At 51.7% G+C, this 17,472-nt stretch overlaps 1 protein-coding gene across 2 annotated transcripts; it reads right to left on the bottom strand.

Moving 5' to 3' along the window:
* Positions 1 to 820: 820 nt before the first annotated feature.
* Positions 821 to 14,152, bottom strand: LOC119962224 (C-X-C chemokine receptor type 2-like). 2 transcript variants are annotated; one of them, XM_038790206.1, is made up of 3 exons: positions 13,961 to 14,117; positions 5,088 to 5,187; positions 821 to 2,052 (listed from the first exon to the last, which is right to left on the bottom strand). In XM_038790206.1, exons 2-3 carry the CDS (start codon positions 5,103 to 5,105, stop codon positions 991 to 993), a joined length of 1,080 nt encoding a protein of 359 aa, XP_038646134.1. In that variant the 5' UTR covers positions 5,106 to 5,187; positions 13,961 to 14,117; the 3' UTR covers positions 821 to 990. The 2 variants fall into 2 exon arrangements, with proteins under 2 accessions (XP_038646134.1, XP_038646135.1); XM_038790207.1 differs by lacking the exon at positions 5,088 to 5,187 and having other exon boundaries at positions 13,961 to 14,152.
* Positions 14,153 to 17,472: the final 3,320 nt, after the last annotated feature.

Raw genomic sequence — 17,472 nt, 5'->3', positions numbered from 1 at the left:
GGGTTATGGGGATAGGGTGGACGTGTGGGGTTGGGCCGGGTGCTCTTTCCGAAAGCCGGTGCAGACTCGATGGGCCGAATGGCCTCCTTCTGCGCTGTAAATTCTATAAATCTATGAGACACACTGCAAAAGCTCAAACTTTATTTCTGACCGTCATGCTTTGAGTAACAGCACGATAAAGCATCTGGGGACGAGATCTCGTGAAGCAATCTCTGAGCCACGATGTTGGGGTTCAACTCCCTTTCCAGGACTTAATGGTCCCAGAAGGTGCATTTCTAACATGGCCAAACAGATTGATTGTTGACCTATGAATCCTTCCAATGCACCCATGGTTGATGGAGAGAGTGGAAGTCCCCTGCTCGGCCATGCTTGATGCAGAGTGCTGCCCTGCTCGGCCATGCTTGATGCAGAGTGCTGCCCTGCTCGGCCATGCTTGATGCAGAGTGCTGCCCGGCTCGGCCATGCTTGATGCAGAGTGCTGCCCTGCTCGGCCATGCTTGATGCAGAGTGCTGCCCTGCTCGGCCATGCTTGATGCAGAGTGCTGCCCGGCTCGGCCATGCTTGATGCAGAGTGCTGCCCTGCTCGGCCATGCTTGATGCAGAGTGCTGCCCTGCTCGGCCATGCTTGATGCAGAGTGCTGCCCTGCTCGGCCATGCTTGATGCAGAGTGCTGCCCTGCTCGGCCATGCTTGATGCAGAATGCTGCCCCTTGGGCCACTGCTTCAAGCAAGCGACCTATTCCAGGAAAATTAAGCTAAAGAAACTGACATAAGCACGTGTTTCATCCGCCTCGTGAGTATCTACAGCTCAAGAATAAGAATCACCCAGAAAAAGGTTTATTTACTGTGTTCAGAACTGCAACATGCACTGGAACATGCAAAACAATGTTCATTGATTACATTTCTCGGAGCTTCATTCCATTTCTCTTTTCATATTTTTCAGCTGTCAACTTTCTCATTGGCCTGCCCATTTTGTCCATTTGCAGAGAGCCTATATTGTAGTCTCAGTGAGTCCAGATACAGATGAAGAGGATACTGATCTCATGTACTGTGGTGTGGCACTTTGCTTAATCAATCCCACACTCGCCAAGAATCTGACCAGGTTGTTCCTGAATTTCACCCCGATGAATGCGTACAGGATTGGGTTGATGCAGCTGTGCAGGAATCCCAAGGTTTGGGTTGCAGACAGAGCCCCGTCGATATGATTGCGCCTGTCACAACTGTCAACAATGAGTTTGGCCCTCATCAGCGTGTCGATGAACACGGTGATATTGTGCGGGAGCCAACAGAAGAGGAAGGCCAGCACCACCGCGATGATGACTTTCATGGCTTTCTGTTTCTGGAACCCCCTCGTTTCACACAGTCTCCAAATCGTCGCACTGTAGCAGAAGATCATCACAGTCAGTGGAACGAGGAACCCAATAATGTGCCTCAGAAACCTGGTGGTTATTCTCCATGTTTCAGCTGATTCACCGCTGAGTATTTCATAACACATGGTTCTGTCGATATCAGGTAGAATATATTCACCCTTGTACAGAATAGGCAAAGACAGAAGAATGGCCAAGACCCAGACAGCAACACAGACCAGCTGGATTAGAAATGGTCTCTTCTGCTGGTGGTTCTTTATGGAGTAGACGATGGATAGATAGCGATTGACACTGATACAAGCCAGTAACAGAATCCCACTGTAAAAGTTAACTTCCTGCAACAGGCTGATGACCTTGCACATGGCATTGCCAAACACCCAGCCAGATATGGCATCCACTGCCCAAAAGGGCAAGGTCACGGCGAATAGGAGATCTGCTACTGCCAGATGAAGCAGGTAGATGTCTGTGGATGATAACTTGTGTCGATTGTAAAATATGACGACCATTACAACCATGTTCCCAGTCACAGCGAGGAAACACGCCAGGCTATAGACAACTGCACTCACCACGTTGATTGAATGAATACTACCTCCTTTTATACAAGGGGCCATCTCCAGGGTTACCTCGTAGTCAGAATAATTGTCATAATTGTCAAAAATATCAGAGATATTTTCCAAGTCAAACACCTGAAAGAGACAATAATTAAATCAGTTCATGATAATTAAGCTAAGGTGCAGATTTGTGCTAAACATTTATTTGTTCTTGGGATGTGGGCGCCGCTGGGTAGGCCAGCATTTATTGCCCATCCCTGGGGGCATTTAAGAGTCAACCACATTGCTGTGGATCTGGAGTCACATGTAGGCCAGACCGGGTAAGGACGGCAGATTTCCCCTTCCCTAAAGGACATTCGTGAACCAGATGGGTTTTTGCAACAATCGGCAATGGTTTCATGGTCATCATTAGACTCTTAATTCCAGATTTTTATTGAATTCTAGTTTCACTACCTGCCGTGGTAGGATTCGAACCTTGATTCCCAGGCCAGCGACAATACCGCAGCATCACTACCTTCCCAAAGAGAAAATTAATGCGTCGAATATTGAGCAAGCAATTACAATAACTTTCAGTCACATAGTGTCATGGGAGAGTACCTTTAAGAAATGGGTGTTTATCAAATAGCTGCAGTGATGTCAGAGAGTGGGTGGAGCTGGGCTGTCTGTCATTCACTTTTGCTTTTGAGCTGGCAGCTACAGGGTGTGTTTAGTTTTGTTTTTCAGAGGGAAGAGCTGCCTTGAAAGCCAGCATATGTGTATGGATATCTCTACAAGCTAAAGAGTGTTCATTTGGGTCATTTCAAAGTGATAACTGCTCTCAGTGGAGAATTTAAACCTAGGGCAGGATTCTCCCAGCCCGGGGCCAGGCCGGAGTATCCCCATGGCCGTGCCACGCCGCCCCTACGCCGGCACGTAATTGGTGGAGGGGGGCTCTGACCCCGGGGGGGGGGGGGCTCCAATGGGGCCTGGCCCGCGCTCAGGGCCCACCAATCGGCGGGCCGGCCTCTCGCTTCCCCGGCCTCTTTTCTTCCGCGCCGGCCCCTGAACTCCCGCGCCATGTAGCATCGGGGCTAGCGCGCTGAGGGAGGCCACCGCGCATGCGCGGGTTGGCGCCGGTGCCACTGCGCATGCGCGGAACCCACGGCGCACAGTTTGCACCGCGATTGGCAGCTGGAGCGGCGTGAACCGCTTCAGCGCCGTGCTGGCCCCCTATAGGGGCCAGAATTAGTACTCCCAGCGTTTACGACGGCGTGGACACTCTGCTGCGGGATTGGAGAATCTCGCTCCTGATGTCTGTGCTGAAGATGGTATTTGTCTTATGGATGTTGCAAGGGAAGGTTAAGGGTTACTTATAGAATATTGTATCTGTGGGGAAGTTTGGTGTTGATAGTTGTTAAGGTGTTTCCTGTGGGGTTATAAAGTGTTAACTGGTTTCATAAATAAACATTGTTTTTTTGATTAAAAATACTCTTAGTTCTCTGCTGTACCACACCTGTAGAGTGGGCCGTGTGCTCCCCACAACCAACATCTATTAAACATTGTGGGTCAGGTGAACTCCTTGATACACTTTGGGGTTCTCCCTGGCCCATAACAAGAGGGAAACATTCTGGCCATGATATTGTGCAGGTGAGATCTCGCTTACATATATTCCCTGTGTCTGTACCACGCACACCCCCCCCCCCCCACCCCCACCGCTAGTGCCAAAATAAAGCCTCACCCAAGAAGATCAGGAACCTCATTTCAACACATTAACAAAGCATTAATGAGCAATCCGCTGTAACCCCATTGTATATTCAATCCTCTCCAGTTAACGTTTACAACTTGCCGACATCATCTCTGAGGGGTAGTTCGCAGGTCGCCATTATCTTCTTATTTTATAAATTTCGAGTACCCAATCCATTTTTTCCAATTAAGGGGCAATTTAGCATGGCCAATCCACCTACCCTGCACATCTTTGGGTTGTGGGGGCGAAATCCACTCAAACACGGGGAGAATGTGCAAACTCCACACGGACAGTGACCCAGAGCCGGGATTGAACCTGGGACCTCGGCGCCGTGAGGCCGCAGGGCTAACCCACTGCGCCACCGTGCTGCCCGGGTCGCCATTATCTATCAGGATTCTTCAGCCAGGCAAAGATGGAACGCCAGTAGAGGAGGCTGGTGCTGCTCCTCCGGGAGAGCGTCTGTCTGCCGCAGACCCACCCGGAGCTCGGAACACTTGGACCAGTAATCCTGGCAGAGGACGCGGCAGAGTACACAGCCTGGCACTCGCCCATCCACCACAGATCATCAGTGTCCGTGAACATGAAGAGCAAAAATATGGAATGCTTCACGAATTTGCAATTGTGGGCAGTTTGGGTGTCCTTATCTGAGGACGGATGTTCTTGCTATGGAGGGAGAGCAGCGAAGGTTTACCAGGCTGATTCCTGGGATGGCGGGACTGTCACATGAGGAGAGACTAAATCGGTTAGGATTATATTGATTGGAGTTCAGAAGAGTGAGAGGGGATCTCATAGAAACTTATAAAATTCTAACAGGATTAGACAGGGTAGATTCATAGAACATAGAACAGTACAGCACAGAACAAGCCCTTCGGCCCTCAATGTTGTGCCGAGCAATGATCACCCTACTCAAACCCACGTATCCACCCTGTTCCCGTAACCCAACAACCCCCCCCCCCCCTTAACCTTACTTTTTAGGACACTACGGGCAATTTAGCATGGCCAATCCACCTAACCCGCACATCTTTGGACTGTGGGAGGAAACCGGAGCACCCGGAGGAAACCCACGCACACACGGGGAGGACGTGCAGACTCCGCACAGACAGTGACCCAGCCGGGAATCGAACCTGGGACCCTGGAGCTGTGAAGCATTTATGCTAACCACCATGCTACCCTGCTGCCCCTACCGTGCTGCCCCAGAAAGAATGTTCCCGATGGTGGGGGAGTCCAGAACTAGGGGCTATAGTTTGAGGATAAGGGGTAAACCTTTTAGGACTGCGATGAGGAGAAATTTCTTCACCCAGAGAGAGTGGTGAATCTGTGGAATTCACTCCCACAGAAAGTAGTTGAGGCCAAAACGTTCTGTAATTTCAAGAAGGAATTAGATACAGCTCTTGGGGCTAAAGGGATCAAAGGATATGGGGAAGAAGGTGGGATCAGGATACTAAACCTGATGAACCATGATCATGATGAATGGCAGAGCAGGCTCGATGGGCCGAATGGCCTCCTCCTGCTTTTATATTCTATGTCTGTTCCGATGTCAGTCATTCCTGTGAAAAAAATGAAAAAAATGAAAATTGCTTATTGTCACGAGTAGGCTTCAATGAAGTTACTGTGAAAAACCCCTAGTCGCCACATTCCGGCGCCTGTTCGGGGAGGCTGTTGCAGGAATCGAACTGTGCTGCTGGCCTGTTTGGTCTGCTTTCAAAGCCAGCGATTTAGCCCAGTGTGCTAAACAGCCCCTGTTCCGGGGGCCATTCTGATCTTCTCTGTATTGTTACCAATTTTGGTATATGTGATGCCGAAGCAAACTCAAAAATCTTTCAGTTCATCCATTCCTGCCACAGAACAATTGTTTTGAATTCAAATTTGACCTTCTATTGTGGTGGGCTTCCGGCCTGGAACACCTGGTCATTGCTCTTGGCCAGTGGATTGCCATTTCGCTGACCACACCACTCGGCTCCAAGGGGGTTTTGTTAGAATTGGGCCGATTTGCTCAGCCATGAGTTTATGGTGGGTGTGGCCCTGCAGTTTCTACAGCATACATCACGTCCATGGTGGTGACTGTCTTATGATTGGCGTGCTCAGTGTCGGTCACTGCGTCCCTTATCGCATCCGCCAGGAAATCCTTCAGCACCCCACATGTCTCCTCGTGGGTCATGTCCAAAATCTGCTTGACTCGCCATGGTGAGCCAGACGTCAGGGGGAGGGCAGGGTTAGTGATGCCCTGGATGCCATCTTAAAATACTTGGGGCGCGATTCTCCGCTCCCCACGCTGCGTTGGAGAATCGCGGGAGGGCCCCCCGACTAATTTCACGACCCCCAGGCGCCCCCCGTGATTCTCCCAACCCCCGCTCGGAAGAATCGTTTTTCACGGCGACAGGCGATTCTCCGACCTGGATGGGCCGAGCGGCCTGACATTCCTGACCGGTTCACGACGGCGGCGGCGGTTCGCTGCGGTCGTGAAATCGCCGTGAGATGCCCGTTTGGGGCTTGTAGGGGGCCTGGTGGGGAATGAGCACCACGACTGTGCTCGGGAGGGGACAGGCCCGCGATCGGTGCCCACCGATCGTCGGGCCGGCGTCTCAATCGGACGCACTATTCCCCCTCCGCCACCCCGCAAGGTCAAGCCGCCACGTCTTGCGGGGCGGCTGAGGGGAAAGACGGCCACCGCGCATGCGCGGGTTCGAGCCGTCAGCCGTCGTGACGTCAGCCGCACATGCGGGGTTGGAGCTGGCCAATCTGCGCATGCGCGGCTGATGTCACATAGGCACCACCGTCGCATCACTCTCGGCACACCGCCCAGCGGCCGAGAGTTACGGAGCTCCGCTCCCAGCCCCGCCGGGAGGGGAGAATAGGGGGCGAGGAGCGGCCTCCGAGGCCGTCGTGAAACTCGGCCGAGTTCACGACGGCCCTCCCGATTTGTCCCGGGAGCGGATAATCGCGCCCTTGGCGTTTGTGGTATTATCATAACTATCAGCATGACAAGGGTTAATGTAGCATCAAGAATAGCCACTAAGGGGAGCTGTAGGTACAACTATATAAGACAGTGATGCTAGACTTTAGGGGAGGATTGTATGCAGGAGATAGGTAGTGAAGATCACCAGAGCCGTTAGTGTGAGAAGGTTAGATTATAGTTTATACCAGTAGTGAGATTAGCAATAGTTGAGTGTAGTTAGATGTTGTTGATCAATTCTGTATTCTAAAAGGATTAAGTGTTGAATCCAGTTGAGTATGTAAATAAAATAATAGCTTTGTTTAAGTAAAAGCTATTCTGTGGTCTTTGTAGACACTGCGCCAACCATCCTGAATAAGCAACACAAAGGACATCACAGCGGTGCCTTTCTCTGTCTTTCCCCAGTCCTTTGCCTCCTTCCCCTCTGCCAGCCATGATGCCTATTCACATTCCTTACCTTTGATAATTGAGCCAATTATGCCCACTTACTCAGTTGTGATGTAAGCTGGTGCCACCGATTGGCACTCACGAGTTAACCCTTCCCATAGTGAGCTCACCATTGTGTGAATTCCAAGGCACTCACGGAGAGGGCTAGCAGGTGGACTGCATCTGGGAGATGGGCCGAAGGTTTCAGAGCTCAGCAGTCTGCCCACCTCCGGCATGTGTTGTTACAGCGGTGTCCTCACAGGCCATTCCTCATCCACCCCCTCCCGCCCCCACCCCAGGAAGGTTTGCACACAGGACGTTCAGGTGATCCATGGGCCTCATGATTTCTCCCATCGGGAAGGCTAAAGAGGGTGCCTGAGGTAGATGCCCATCTGTAACACTGAGTAGGAAGAGGGGTCTTGACCAGTGTGGGAGATTGTCAGGTGTGGACCTCAGTGAGAGCATAGAATAGAGTCACAGAATCCCCATGTCGCAGAAATGGCTATTCGGCCCATTGAGTCTGCACCAACCCTCTGACAGAGCACACCACCTCGGCCCACTCCCCCTCCCTATCTACGTAACCCCACCTCACCTGCACATCTTTGGACTGTGGGAGGAAACCGGAGCACCCGGAGGAAACCCACGCAGATGCGGGGGAGAAAGTGCAAACGCCACAGAAGTGGGAGACATTAATCTTGGTCAGGAGGTTGAAGGTCGTGACCCTGAGAAAAAGGGTGTGGTGAAGGCGAGCAAGACAATCTGCTGAGATGCCAAATGATGAGGTACTGCTGAGACAGAAGGGTCCAATTAAGATAGATACGCCAAGCCATGTATAATCATTGCCTAGAATAGAAACAGTGTGACGACTGTGCAGTTGCTGGAATGAGCATCGTCTGACAGGAATTGTTCATGTGTCAGACACATCATGCTGACAGGAGACAGCAGATGTCGGGCCTGAGGCGGATCCAGCATCGTTAGTGCAGGGAATGAGTCTCAGCGGGACACCGATGGGGCATTCCTCACCGAGTCCTGGTTAATAACGGGGCCGTCTCGGTGCTCACCGGCTAAACCCATAGGGCAGCACGACAGCACAAGCGATTAGCACTGTGGCTTCACAGAGCCAGGGTCCCAGGTTCGATTCCCCGCTGGATCACTGTCTGTGCAGAGTCTGCACGTTCTCCCCGTGTCTGCGTGGGTTTCCTCCGGGTGCTCCGGTTTCCTCCCACAGTCCAAAGATGTGCAGGTTAGGTGGATTGGCCGTGATAAATTGCCCTTTGTGACCAAAAAGGTTAGGAGGCGTTATTGGGTTACGGGGATAGGGTGGAAGTGAAGGCTTAAGTGGGTCGCACCAACTCGATAGGCCGAATGGCCTCCTTCTGCACTGTATGTTCAATGTTCTAAACAAAAACGGGACTCCGTTTTATTTCCGTTAACTCGTGCCCCCGTGCACAGACACGGGGAGAATGTGCAAACTCCACAGAGGCAGTGACCCAAGGCCGGAATTGAACCCGGGTCATTATCGCTGTGAAGCAGCAGTGCTAACCACTGTGCCACCGACAAATTAGCCATTGGATTATTTCTCCAGGTTGTTAATGCCATTGTGTGTGCATTTTCAGCTTTGCTATAGAACATACAGTGCAGAAGGAGGCCATTCGGCCCATCGAGTCTGCACCGACCCACTTAAGCCCTCACTTCCACCCTATCCCCGTAACCCAATAACCCCTCCTAACCTTTTTGGACACTAAGGGCAATTTGTCATGGTCAGTCCACCTAACCTGCACGTCTTTGGACTGTGGGAGGAAACCGGAGCACCCGGAGGAAACCCACGCAGACACGGGGAGAACGTGCAGACTCCGCACAGACAGTGACCCAAGCCGGGAATCGAACCTGGGACCCTGGCGCCATGAAGCCACAGTGCTAGCCACTTGACCTACCGTGCTGATATGCTTGCCTAAAGTTTCAATAGTCTACAGGGATGTGTTCTGGCTCCTGCTGAACTAATTTTCTCTTCAATTAGAAACGTCTGCAGAAACAAGTTACTCCTGGACAGGGAAAGCGAAGTCAGCCTTCCTGTTAGAACTGAGTGTGATTGAGGAGAAGTAGAGGGGGGGACACAGGGGCTTTCACCAGGAAATCATCTTCACTGAGGCTCTTTATGAAGCAATTCCCCTCCCTTAGCTTCAGCAAGTTCCAATGCTTGCAACATCTTGGCTTCACTCAAGAGGCTGTGGCTCTAGTTGCCGGCTGTAGCAGCCACAAATCCAGCCTGTGAGAAGGGATGGACTACATTGCCTGTGATTGACAATGTGACCGTGGCTCTTAACTTGTGTACGTCTGGCTCCCTCTAGCCTGCCACTGCAGAGATGTGCACCATTTTGCAATTTGCAGCGTGTTGTTCCCCTGAGGTCCTCTGTACAGAGACAGACAGCTCAATCTCGTTTCCTTTTGCCAGAAACAAGCCAACAGAGGAAGCTGACGGATTTGCACGGACTGCCCATAGTGCAGTGGGTCATCGGCTGCATGCAAGCCGTCTTTGACATGGTTCATCTGATCTTGGGTCATTTTTATGAAATGAGAGGGGTTCTTCTCTCTCCATGCGCTACTGTTATATGGCAACAGGTGATCTTCATGCAGGTGAGAGCTCATTTTCTTGGCGACGGTCCCAATTCCTTCACCCTGTGTCACTGCAATCTGACTGGGTGACAGTGCAGAAGGAGGCCATTCGGCCCATCGAGTCTGCATCGGCTCCAGGAAAGAGCACCCTACCCAAGGTTAACACCTCCACCCTATCCCCATAACCCAGTAACCCCACCCAACACTAAGGGCAATTTTAGACACTAAGGGCAATTTAGCATGGCCAATCCACCTAATTTACACATCTTTAGACTGTGGGAGGAAACCGGAGCACCCGGAGGAAACCCACGCACACACGGGGAGGATGTGCAGACTCCGCACAGACAGTGACCCAAGCCGGAATCGAACCTGGGACCCTGGAGCTGTGAAGCGATTGTGCTATCCACAATGCTACCGTGCTGCCCTACAATGCTACCGTGCTGCCCTACAATGCTACCTTGCTGTCATAGGTGTTCTGGGCCAGGGTTTAGAAAACTCCAAGGTATATTACGGAGTTTACCTGACCTACAACTGTTTATTGTTTACGATGAGCACAAGACCTTGCCTTTCAAGTGTTATTCAACAGAGGCCTCAGACGCTTTTAGTCAAAAACAAAGTTTATTCCACAAATTTAGTTAACATTTGTATAAACACACACAGTAAGTATTTTTATCAACTACAAACATAAAGACCCCACAAACTGTAGATAGATAGATAGATAGATAGATAGATAGATAGATAGATAGATAGATAGATAGACAGACAGACAGACAGACAGATAGATAGATAGATAGATAGATAGATAGATAGATAGATAGATAGATAGATAGATAGATAGATAGATAGATAGATAGATAGATAGATAGATAGATAGATAGATAGATGTATCACCCTTACTGAACGCCCCCCTTTAACTGTTCCAATTCAATAACAAAATCCAAGTAAAACCAGAAACCCCCTTTCAAAGGTGTGGTCCAGCCCACTTCCTGGTATTCTTCCTGGTATAAGACTTGTTAGCGATACTCTGTTCCCCTGTTCAAACAACAGGGTTGAATTCCTTTAAGAAAGCAACTATCTCTTTTAAGTTATTAAGTAGTCTGGTAACAGCTTTTAAAATGAAGATAGAGAGACACATCTTTCAACCTGTGCAGTTCAAATCCTGTCCAAAAAATTCAAACAAAACTAAAACCCACAGAGCCACAGCCCAGCTCCACCCACACAATGACATTACTGATGTCATGTGAGAAGACCAAAACGTTTCTTGAAGGGACAGTCGCATGACATAGGTTTCATAGAATTTACAGTGCAGAAGGAGGCCATTCGGCCCATCGAGTCTGCACCGGCCCTTGGAAAGAGCACCTTACTGAAGCCCACACCTCCACCCTATCCCCATAACCCAGTAACCCCCCCCCCCAACATTTTTGGACACTAAGGGCAATTTATCATGACCAATCCACCTAACCTGTACGTCTTTGGACTGTGGGAGGAAACCGGAGCACCCGGAGGAAACCCACACAGACACGGGGAGAACGTGTAGACCCGCACAGGCAGTGACCCAAGCCGGGAATCGAACCTGGGACCCGGGAGCTGTGAAGCAACAGTGCTAACCACAGTGCTACCCTGCTGCTGCCTACAATAGAGTACTGGCCAACTCTATTTATACAATGGCAGACTTAGTTACAGGTTCCTCGCCCCTTACTCGGGGGAGCTCGCTCATACCCTGCAAGGTTCACGGGATGGTTAATTCTTCCCACCCCATGAAATTCCAAAGAATCTTCCAAAGTCTGCAGCGCAGGAAGGCGCCGGACTCTCTGGGCGCCCGTCTGGGGCACCGCGTGTCCGAGGTGCTGGATTGGGCGGAGAGCATCATGAATGTAAACGTCGCTTCTGCCATCAACGACGCGGTGACGGCGGTGCCTGAGGCTCTGGTACCGTGGGCTCCCCATCGGACACCTCTGATGCTTGCTTCTCCATCCCTGAATCCGTCTCGATAGCCTCTCCCATGTCAGCATCTCGACCCCCTTGCGGCTCTCCTGTGGCCTGTGTGCGGCAGCAGGTTCTGCTCGAGAAGGAACTTTGTGGATGAGGAAGTTTTGGAAGAGTTTCTCAGCTGGACCCAATGTGATCAAGGTGCCTGATACAACCCTGGGCTTGTACACGGTAAGAAAGCGACCCAGCCTGGTGGAGGATATCTCCAGAGAGCCTCTCAGCATCTCTACAAAGTTTCACTCAAACACCGCGTCACCGGGTCCGGAGTGTCGAGATGGTCGGCGTCGAGTGGACATTGCCCCTGCTGCTCCTGGTTGTGCCGCCCTTTTGCACTGCTATCGGGAAAGGTCATACCAAGGCGGGTGCAATTTCTCCGACCCATCAGCCTTTCAGCAGTGGCCACCGCAGTAACTCCGTATGGGGCGGTCCGATACGAAAAGAAGAATTGGTCTCCATCGATCCTGACGTCTGCTTCCTGAGGCCCATTGCTCCACCTGGGTATATAGGGCCGCCGGGGCCGTGCGGATGCACCTGTGTACCGAGGTCTGTGAGATCCCGGACAGGTCCCCACCCAGCACCTGGCAGGACCCCATGGAGTAAAGGTTCAGGGCAACCGTCACCTTGATGGTCACCGGGAGCGGGTGTCCTCCCCCATACCGCCGCAGTTCCCAGTCTGCCATGATCTGGCAGGTATATCGCATTGTCCCCCTGCTCAGCCGGAGTCTCCGACGGCATGCCCGGTCCGGCAGCTCCTCCAATGACAGGCAGTGCCGGTACACACGGAGTCTCCGCCCGGTCCGGCAGCTCCTCCAATGACAGGCTGTGCCGGTACACACGGAGTCTCCGCCCGGCCCGGCAGCTCCTCCAATGACAGGCTGTGCCGGTACACACGGAGTCTCCGCCCGGTCCGGCAGCTCCTCCAATGACAGGCAGTGCCGGTACACACGGAGTCTCCGCCCGGCCCGGCAGCTCCTCCAATGACAGGCAGTGCCGGTACACACAAGGCCTCATGGTAGCTGCTCTTTGGCACCTCCTCCTCCTCGGCCTGTTGGGCGACCGGCTCTCCAGCCTCAGTGGCTGCCTCCTGTTCCTCTGCAGCACAGCCGCTGCTGCACGCTCCACCATGGGAGCCTCTGGCCCTGGCGCCCTTCCCTGCAGCCAGGGGTACTGCCAGCTGGCACTGCCAATGGTACGCTGCGTGACCCCCGTCCAGCACCCCCATAAGGGCTGCAGTGGACGTCGCCCTTGAGTGGGCCTGAAGCCCCGCCAGCGGGTGGCGCCTGGTTGGGTGGTGGGAGGCATGGGGGAGTGTGGGGTGTGGTACTGGGGGCACCCATGCGGTCGGTGTTATTCTGCAGAACCAGGGGCGGTCAGTGGGTGTGCGCAGCAAGGCGGCCGCAGTAATGGCGGTCCGTTCCTGGACACCGCCCCAGCCTCACGGCCTGTCCCTTGGGCACCCCGCCCTCCCCCCACTGCAGCCCTGGCAGCGCCCTCCCCCCCCTACCCCCCACCCCCCAGCCAGTGCAGCCAGTGTCCAGGCCTGGCAGCCCACAGTCGCACCTCTCTGTCTCCCACCGCCCCCCCTCCCTCAGCAGCCACAACGCCTGTTTCACAATTTTTAAAAGCACAAGTGAACCGCGGCGTCGGGAGCTCGGCCCATCGGACCCGGAGAATCGCGGAGGACCCGGAGAATCCCGGGCCAGGCCCGCTAATGACATGCAAACAGCATTTACTGTACCTGCGTTCCGAAACGCAATGATGCTGCTCTCGAGGTGACGGAGAATCGCGATTTGGTGTCAAATTAGTGCCCGCCAAGAATTCGGCGCTCCGCCCAATCGCGTTCCCCGATTTTGCTGTTGACCAACGCAGAATCTCGCCCAAGGTACCCCAGTTATTGTATTCCATGTTTAGAAATGATTTACCTAACTCGGAAACCACATTTAAAGCTATCCTTTATGTTGAAAACGATAATAAAGCATGATAAGAAAACGATAATAAAGCATGATAAGAAAACGCTGCATATTGCTCTAATTCTATTTTTTGATATAAATTTCAGATTTGGTATCTGGACAAGGAGTAAGTTTTTTATTGAATGCCCCAAACCCCATATTCTATTACCCAGCCTCCAGATTGCCTGCACATCAAACATTTCGCTTTTGTTCCATTATTAATGTATTACATTATTATTGTAAATTCAGTCCATAGATGCCTCGGGCAGAGAGTTAGGAGGGGACAGCAGATAAATAAATGTAAAGTTCACAGCAACCCTCCGTCATATATTGTACAAAAACCTGCTGAAGTGACCGATTCAGTTGAACTGCAGAATAAAACCCACATACCATTCTGTTAAATGTTCTCGAATTCCTGACTGTCTTGAGGCTGATTAAATTATTTTCTTTGCCAGCGTGGAAGACACCAAAACATGAGGGCAGCTTGATGGTTTCTACAATGTTTGCCGGCTTTATACCCGAAACAAAAAACAGAGGCTTATCCTGTCAAAAAGAACTGGGCGTTCTGTTAGTGGGACGAATGTTGTAATAGATTACATAATTGAAAATGCCAATCAGCAGTGACTCAACCTGTATTAGCAAACTCCCGTAGATTGTTGCAGATTCCTGAGACGATGTCGGTGTCATGGCTGGGAAGTCAGGGTGTGATCAGAGATGTCACAAGTGGAGTTGTACGTACCTTGCTCCTTGACGTGTGTGACGGGCACCTTTAGCGTCAGTAGAATCCCTGCAGTGCAGAAGGAAACCGTTCGGCCCATCAGGTCTTCATCGCCCCCCCCCCCCCTTCCCCGAAAGAGAACCCGACCTATGCTCACGCCCCTCACCCCAACCCCATTACCCAATAACCCCACCTCCACGGTTGAACACTACAGGGCAATTTAGCGGGACCAATCCACCTAACCCGCACATCTTGGGACTTGTGGGAGGAAACCAGAGCACCCGGAGGAAACCCACGCAGACCATGGGGAGAACGTGCAGACTCCGCACAAACGGTCACCAGAGGCTTGAATCAAACAGGGTCCCTGGTGCTGTGAGGCAACAGTGCTACCCACTGCGCCACCGTGCCTCCCAAGTAGTTGGATTGGAAGCAGATTCTCCAGGAAGCTGCCTGCTACAGGGAAATACAAATTCAGAAAAAGACTTGCACCTGAACTTTACGCTCCTGGCTGTGGTGATATGCCTGTAGACGGTGTTGTATATAGTTGGTGGTGCGACCTCCAACCAGCAGGTGGCAGTATTGACCCGCCATCTCAAGACAGTGGTCATGTGACAAGGCACACAGATATAAGTCAGGGCAGATTCCGGTGATCCGCAGAAGGTTGTAAGACGTCCATGAGGACAGTCGTGCAGAGGGGTAGTTCCAGGGGAGTGTAAAGAAACTCCATGATAACTTGCTCTGTGTCAGATCGTTACCTTACCACGTGTAAATTAATAGAGTTCCTGGTTTGGACAAGTCACCAGCAGTTCTGTGGATTCCTTGCGAGATAACAAACACCGAACAGAGCAACTACCCCTTCCCCCACCCCTGGTAGGCTTTGAGGTGGGCGGTGAGTATGAACTTGCAAGGACAGGATTCCTCCTGGATCCCACCCACTCATACCTGGATGTGACTTTACAGGTGAGGCGGGCACAGTCTCGGACAGGTAGCTCACCTTTGCCCCCGTCAAAGCCCTTCAGTAGCCGTTTGATGGCCTTTTCCCGCTGGATAGATCGTGGGTTGGGGGCGGAATGAAAACATTTTAAATCCTAAATCTCGGGCAGGAATGTATCCGAAGGCCCCTTCTGACCTGGACCGCCATCCCCACAAGAAGCATTGTGGGGCGGATATGCGGATAATTCCTCCCTGACCCTGTTAGGTGATCAAAGCGATTCCTCGAGAGCACGCTGACGACCTATATTACAGGACACGTGTCTCTTTCAACAAGACCTTCTCTGCCCAAGACACCAACAGATGCAACTCTCTGTGTCGCATGATCAGCAACTCGTGTCGGCAAATGGCAATAGTTAAGTAAACTGCATCTGTATTTGTGCGCGTTAGGAATAAGGTATCGCTTTAAGTTTAAGTTTTATTTTTAAGCTTATGCTAAATTTATGTTTCCGTAGTTGTGTGTGAGGAAACTTGAGTTTAGGTTTCACTTTTGAAGAGTTGCCCGTTCGCCTGTGGCTTTGTTTGTACACCTGCATTTTTCATCAGCTTTCTAACTCTTTATTAGGGCCAAAATATGATGCCGGGGCCGAGCAACAAGGGGCCCGTGGGGGCTGTTCGGCTCAGCTGAAAGAAAGCGGGCCAGAGGCAAACAGCCTTTTACACAATCTCTGGGACAGGAATGGAGGGGGGGGGGGGGGGGCTACAGAAATCAGGACCCCAACTAAAGAACAGATCCATGTGCCAAGCCCAGTGAGATGGGTCATAGTACGGGTACTTTATGCTGCTGTGCTGGTGATTCATGGATGGCATCTTCAGGTTTCTGTGTTTAAACCTAAACATCTTTATTGGGAGATTTTAACGATTGATAGTTCCGGCTTTGCCTGGTGTCGCTGCCATCGTGCAGGCTCGCTGCTTTCAGAGTGTTAGAACATAGAACAGTACAGCACAGAACAGGCCCTTCGGCCCTCGATGTTGTGCCGAGCAATGATCACCCAACTTAAACCCACGTAACCCGTATACCCGTAACCCAACAATCCCCCCATTAACCTTACACTACGGGCAATTTATCATGGCCAATCCACCTAACCTGCACATCTTTGGACTGTGGGAAGAAACCGGAGCACCCGGAGGAAACCCACGCACACACGGGGAGGACGTGCAGACTCCACACAGACAGTGACCCAGCCGGGAATCGAACCTGGGACCCTGGAGCTGTGAAGCATTGATGCTAACCACCATGCTACCGTGCTTCTAGACTATTCTCTGACCATGTGACTGCATACTTCACACCATGGACAGTGTGGTGAATGTGATTCACACTATATATAGTTGCCAATATCGCTCCATGTATATATGTTCGTTATCTACCCGTTGTAAGATCAATGCTGTATATAGTTGCCAATATAACTCCGTGTATATATGCTCACTATCCACCATTGTAAGTGCAGTTGCACCATCCGACCACCAGAGGGAGTCACTCTGGGAGTACGCGAGAGTTTGTACTGGGCTTCTCCCTTGGCTCCGCCCAGGACTCCTCCCCCTGGGACCGATGTATAAAGATCAGTGCCTTAGAGCCAGCCTGCCAGTTCATCTGGAGTTGAACAACGAATAGGCTGGCTCTGTTGTAAGTGTATTAAAGCCTCTGTTCAGATCCAACTACACGTGTTCGCTGAATTGATGGTTCCATCAGACAGTGCCACTTGCCCGTCTGTGATAACCTCCACGGGGTTACCCAAATTGATCTCCCCGTGGCACTCGCGGAATCTGTGCTTCCCCACTCGAGGAGAGAGGCCTGCCCAGCTGGGCTCGTAATAATCTCGTATAAAGGCCGCATCGGACAGGGACCGTCATGTCCCAACGGGATCTGAACTGTGAGTGTGTTTACTGCCTCAGGACACATTCTTCTGACCCTGAATAAATCGCTGTTCGCCCTATCGTTCGGCTTCCTGGGGCTTTATACTGGCGACGAGGTTAAAGAAAGTGTAACTCCGATTCTGGAAATCCGGGCCACTCCGGGGTATTGTAGCCACGTGTAGGATGGAGTTTTGAAAAATGCCGCTCTTTGGGAAGTTAAAGGCCCTTGTCGCAGGCCTGGAAGATTGGGTTCAGTACACTGAGCGAATTAGGTACTTTTTCCCAGGCTGCGCAGTGGTTAGCACAGTTGCTTCACAGCTCCAGGGTCCCAAGTTCAAAT

Source organism: Scyliorhinus canicula, chromosome 2 (genome assembly GCF_902713615.1).
Source record: "Scyliorhinus canicula chromosome 2, sScyCan1.1, whole genome shotgun sequence".
NCBI lineage: Eukaryota > Metazoa > Chordata > Chondrichthyes > Carcharhiniformes > Scyliorhinidae > Scyliorhinus > Scyliorhinus canicula.
Note: the sequence above shows the minus strand (reverse complement) of the source record. Positions and strands in the feature narration are given on the sequence as shown.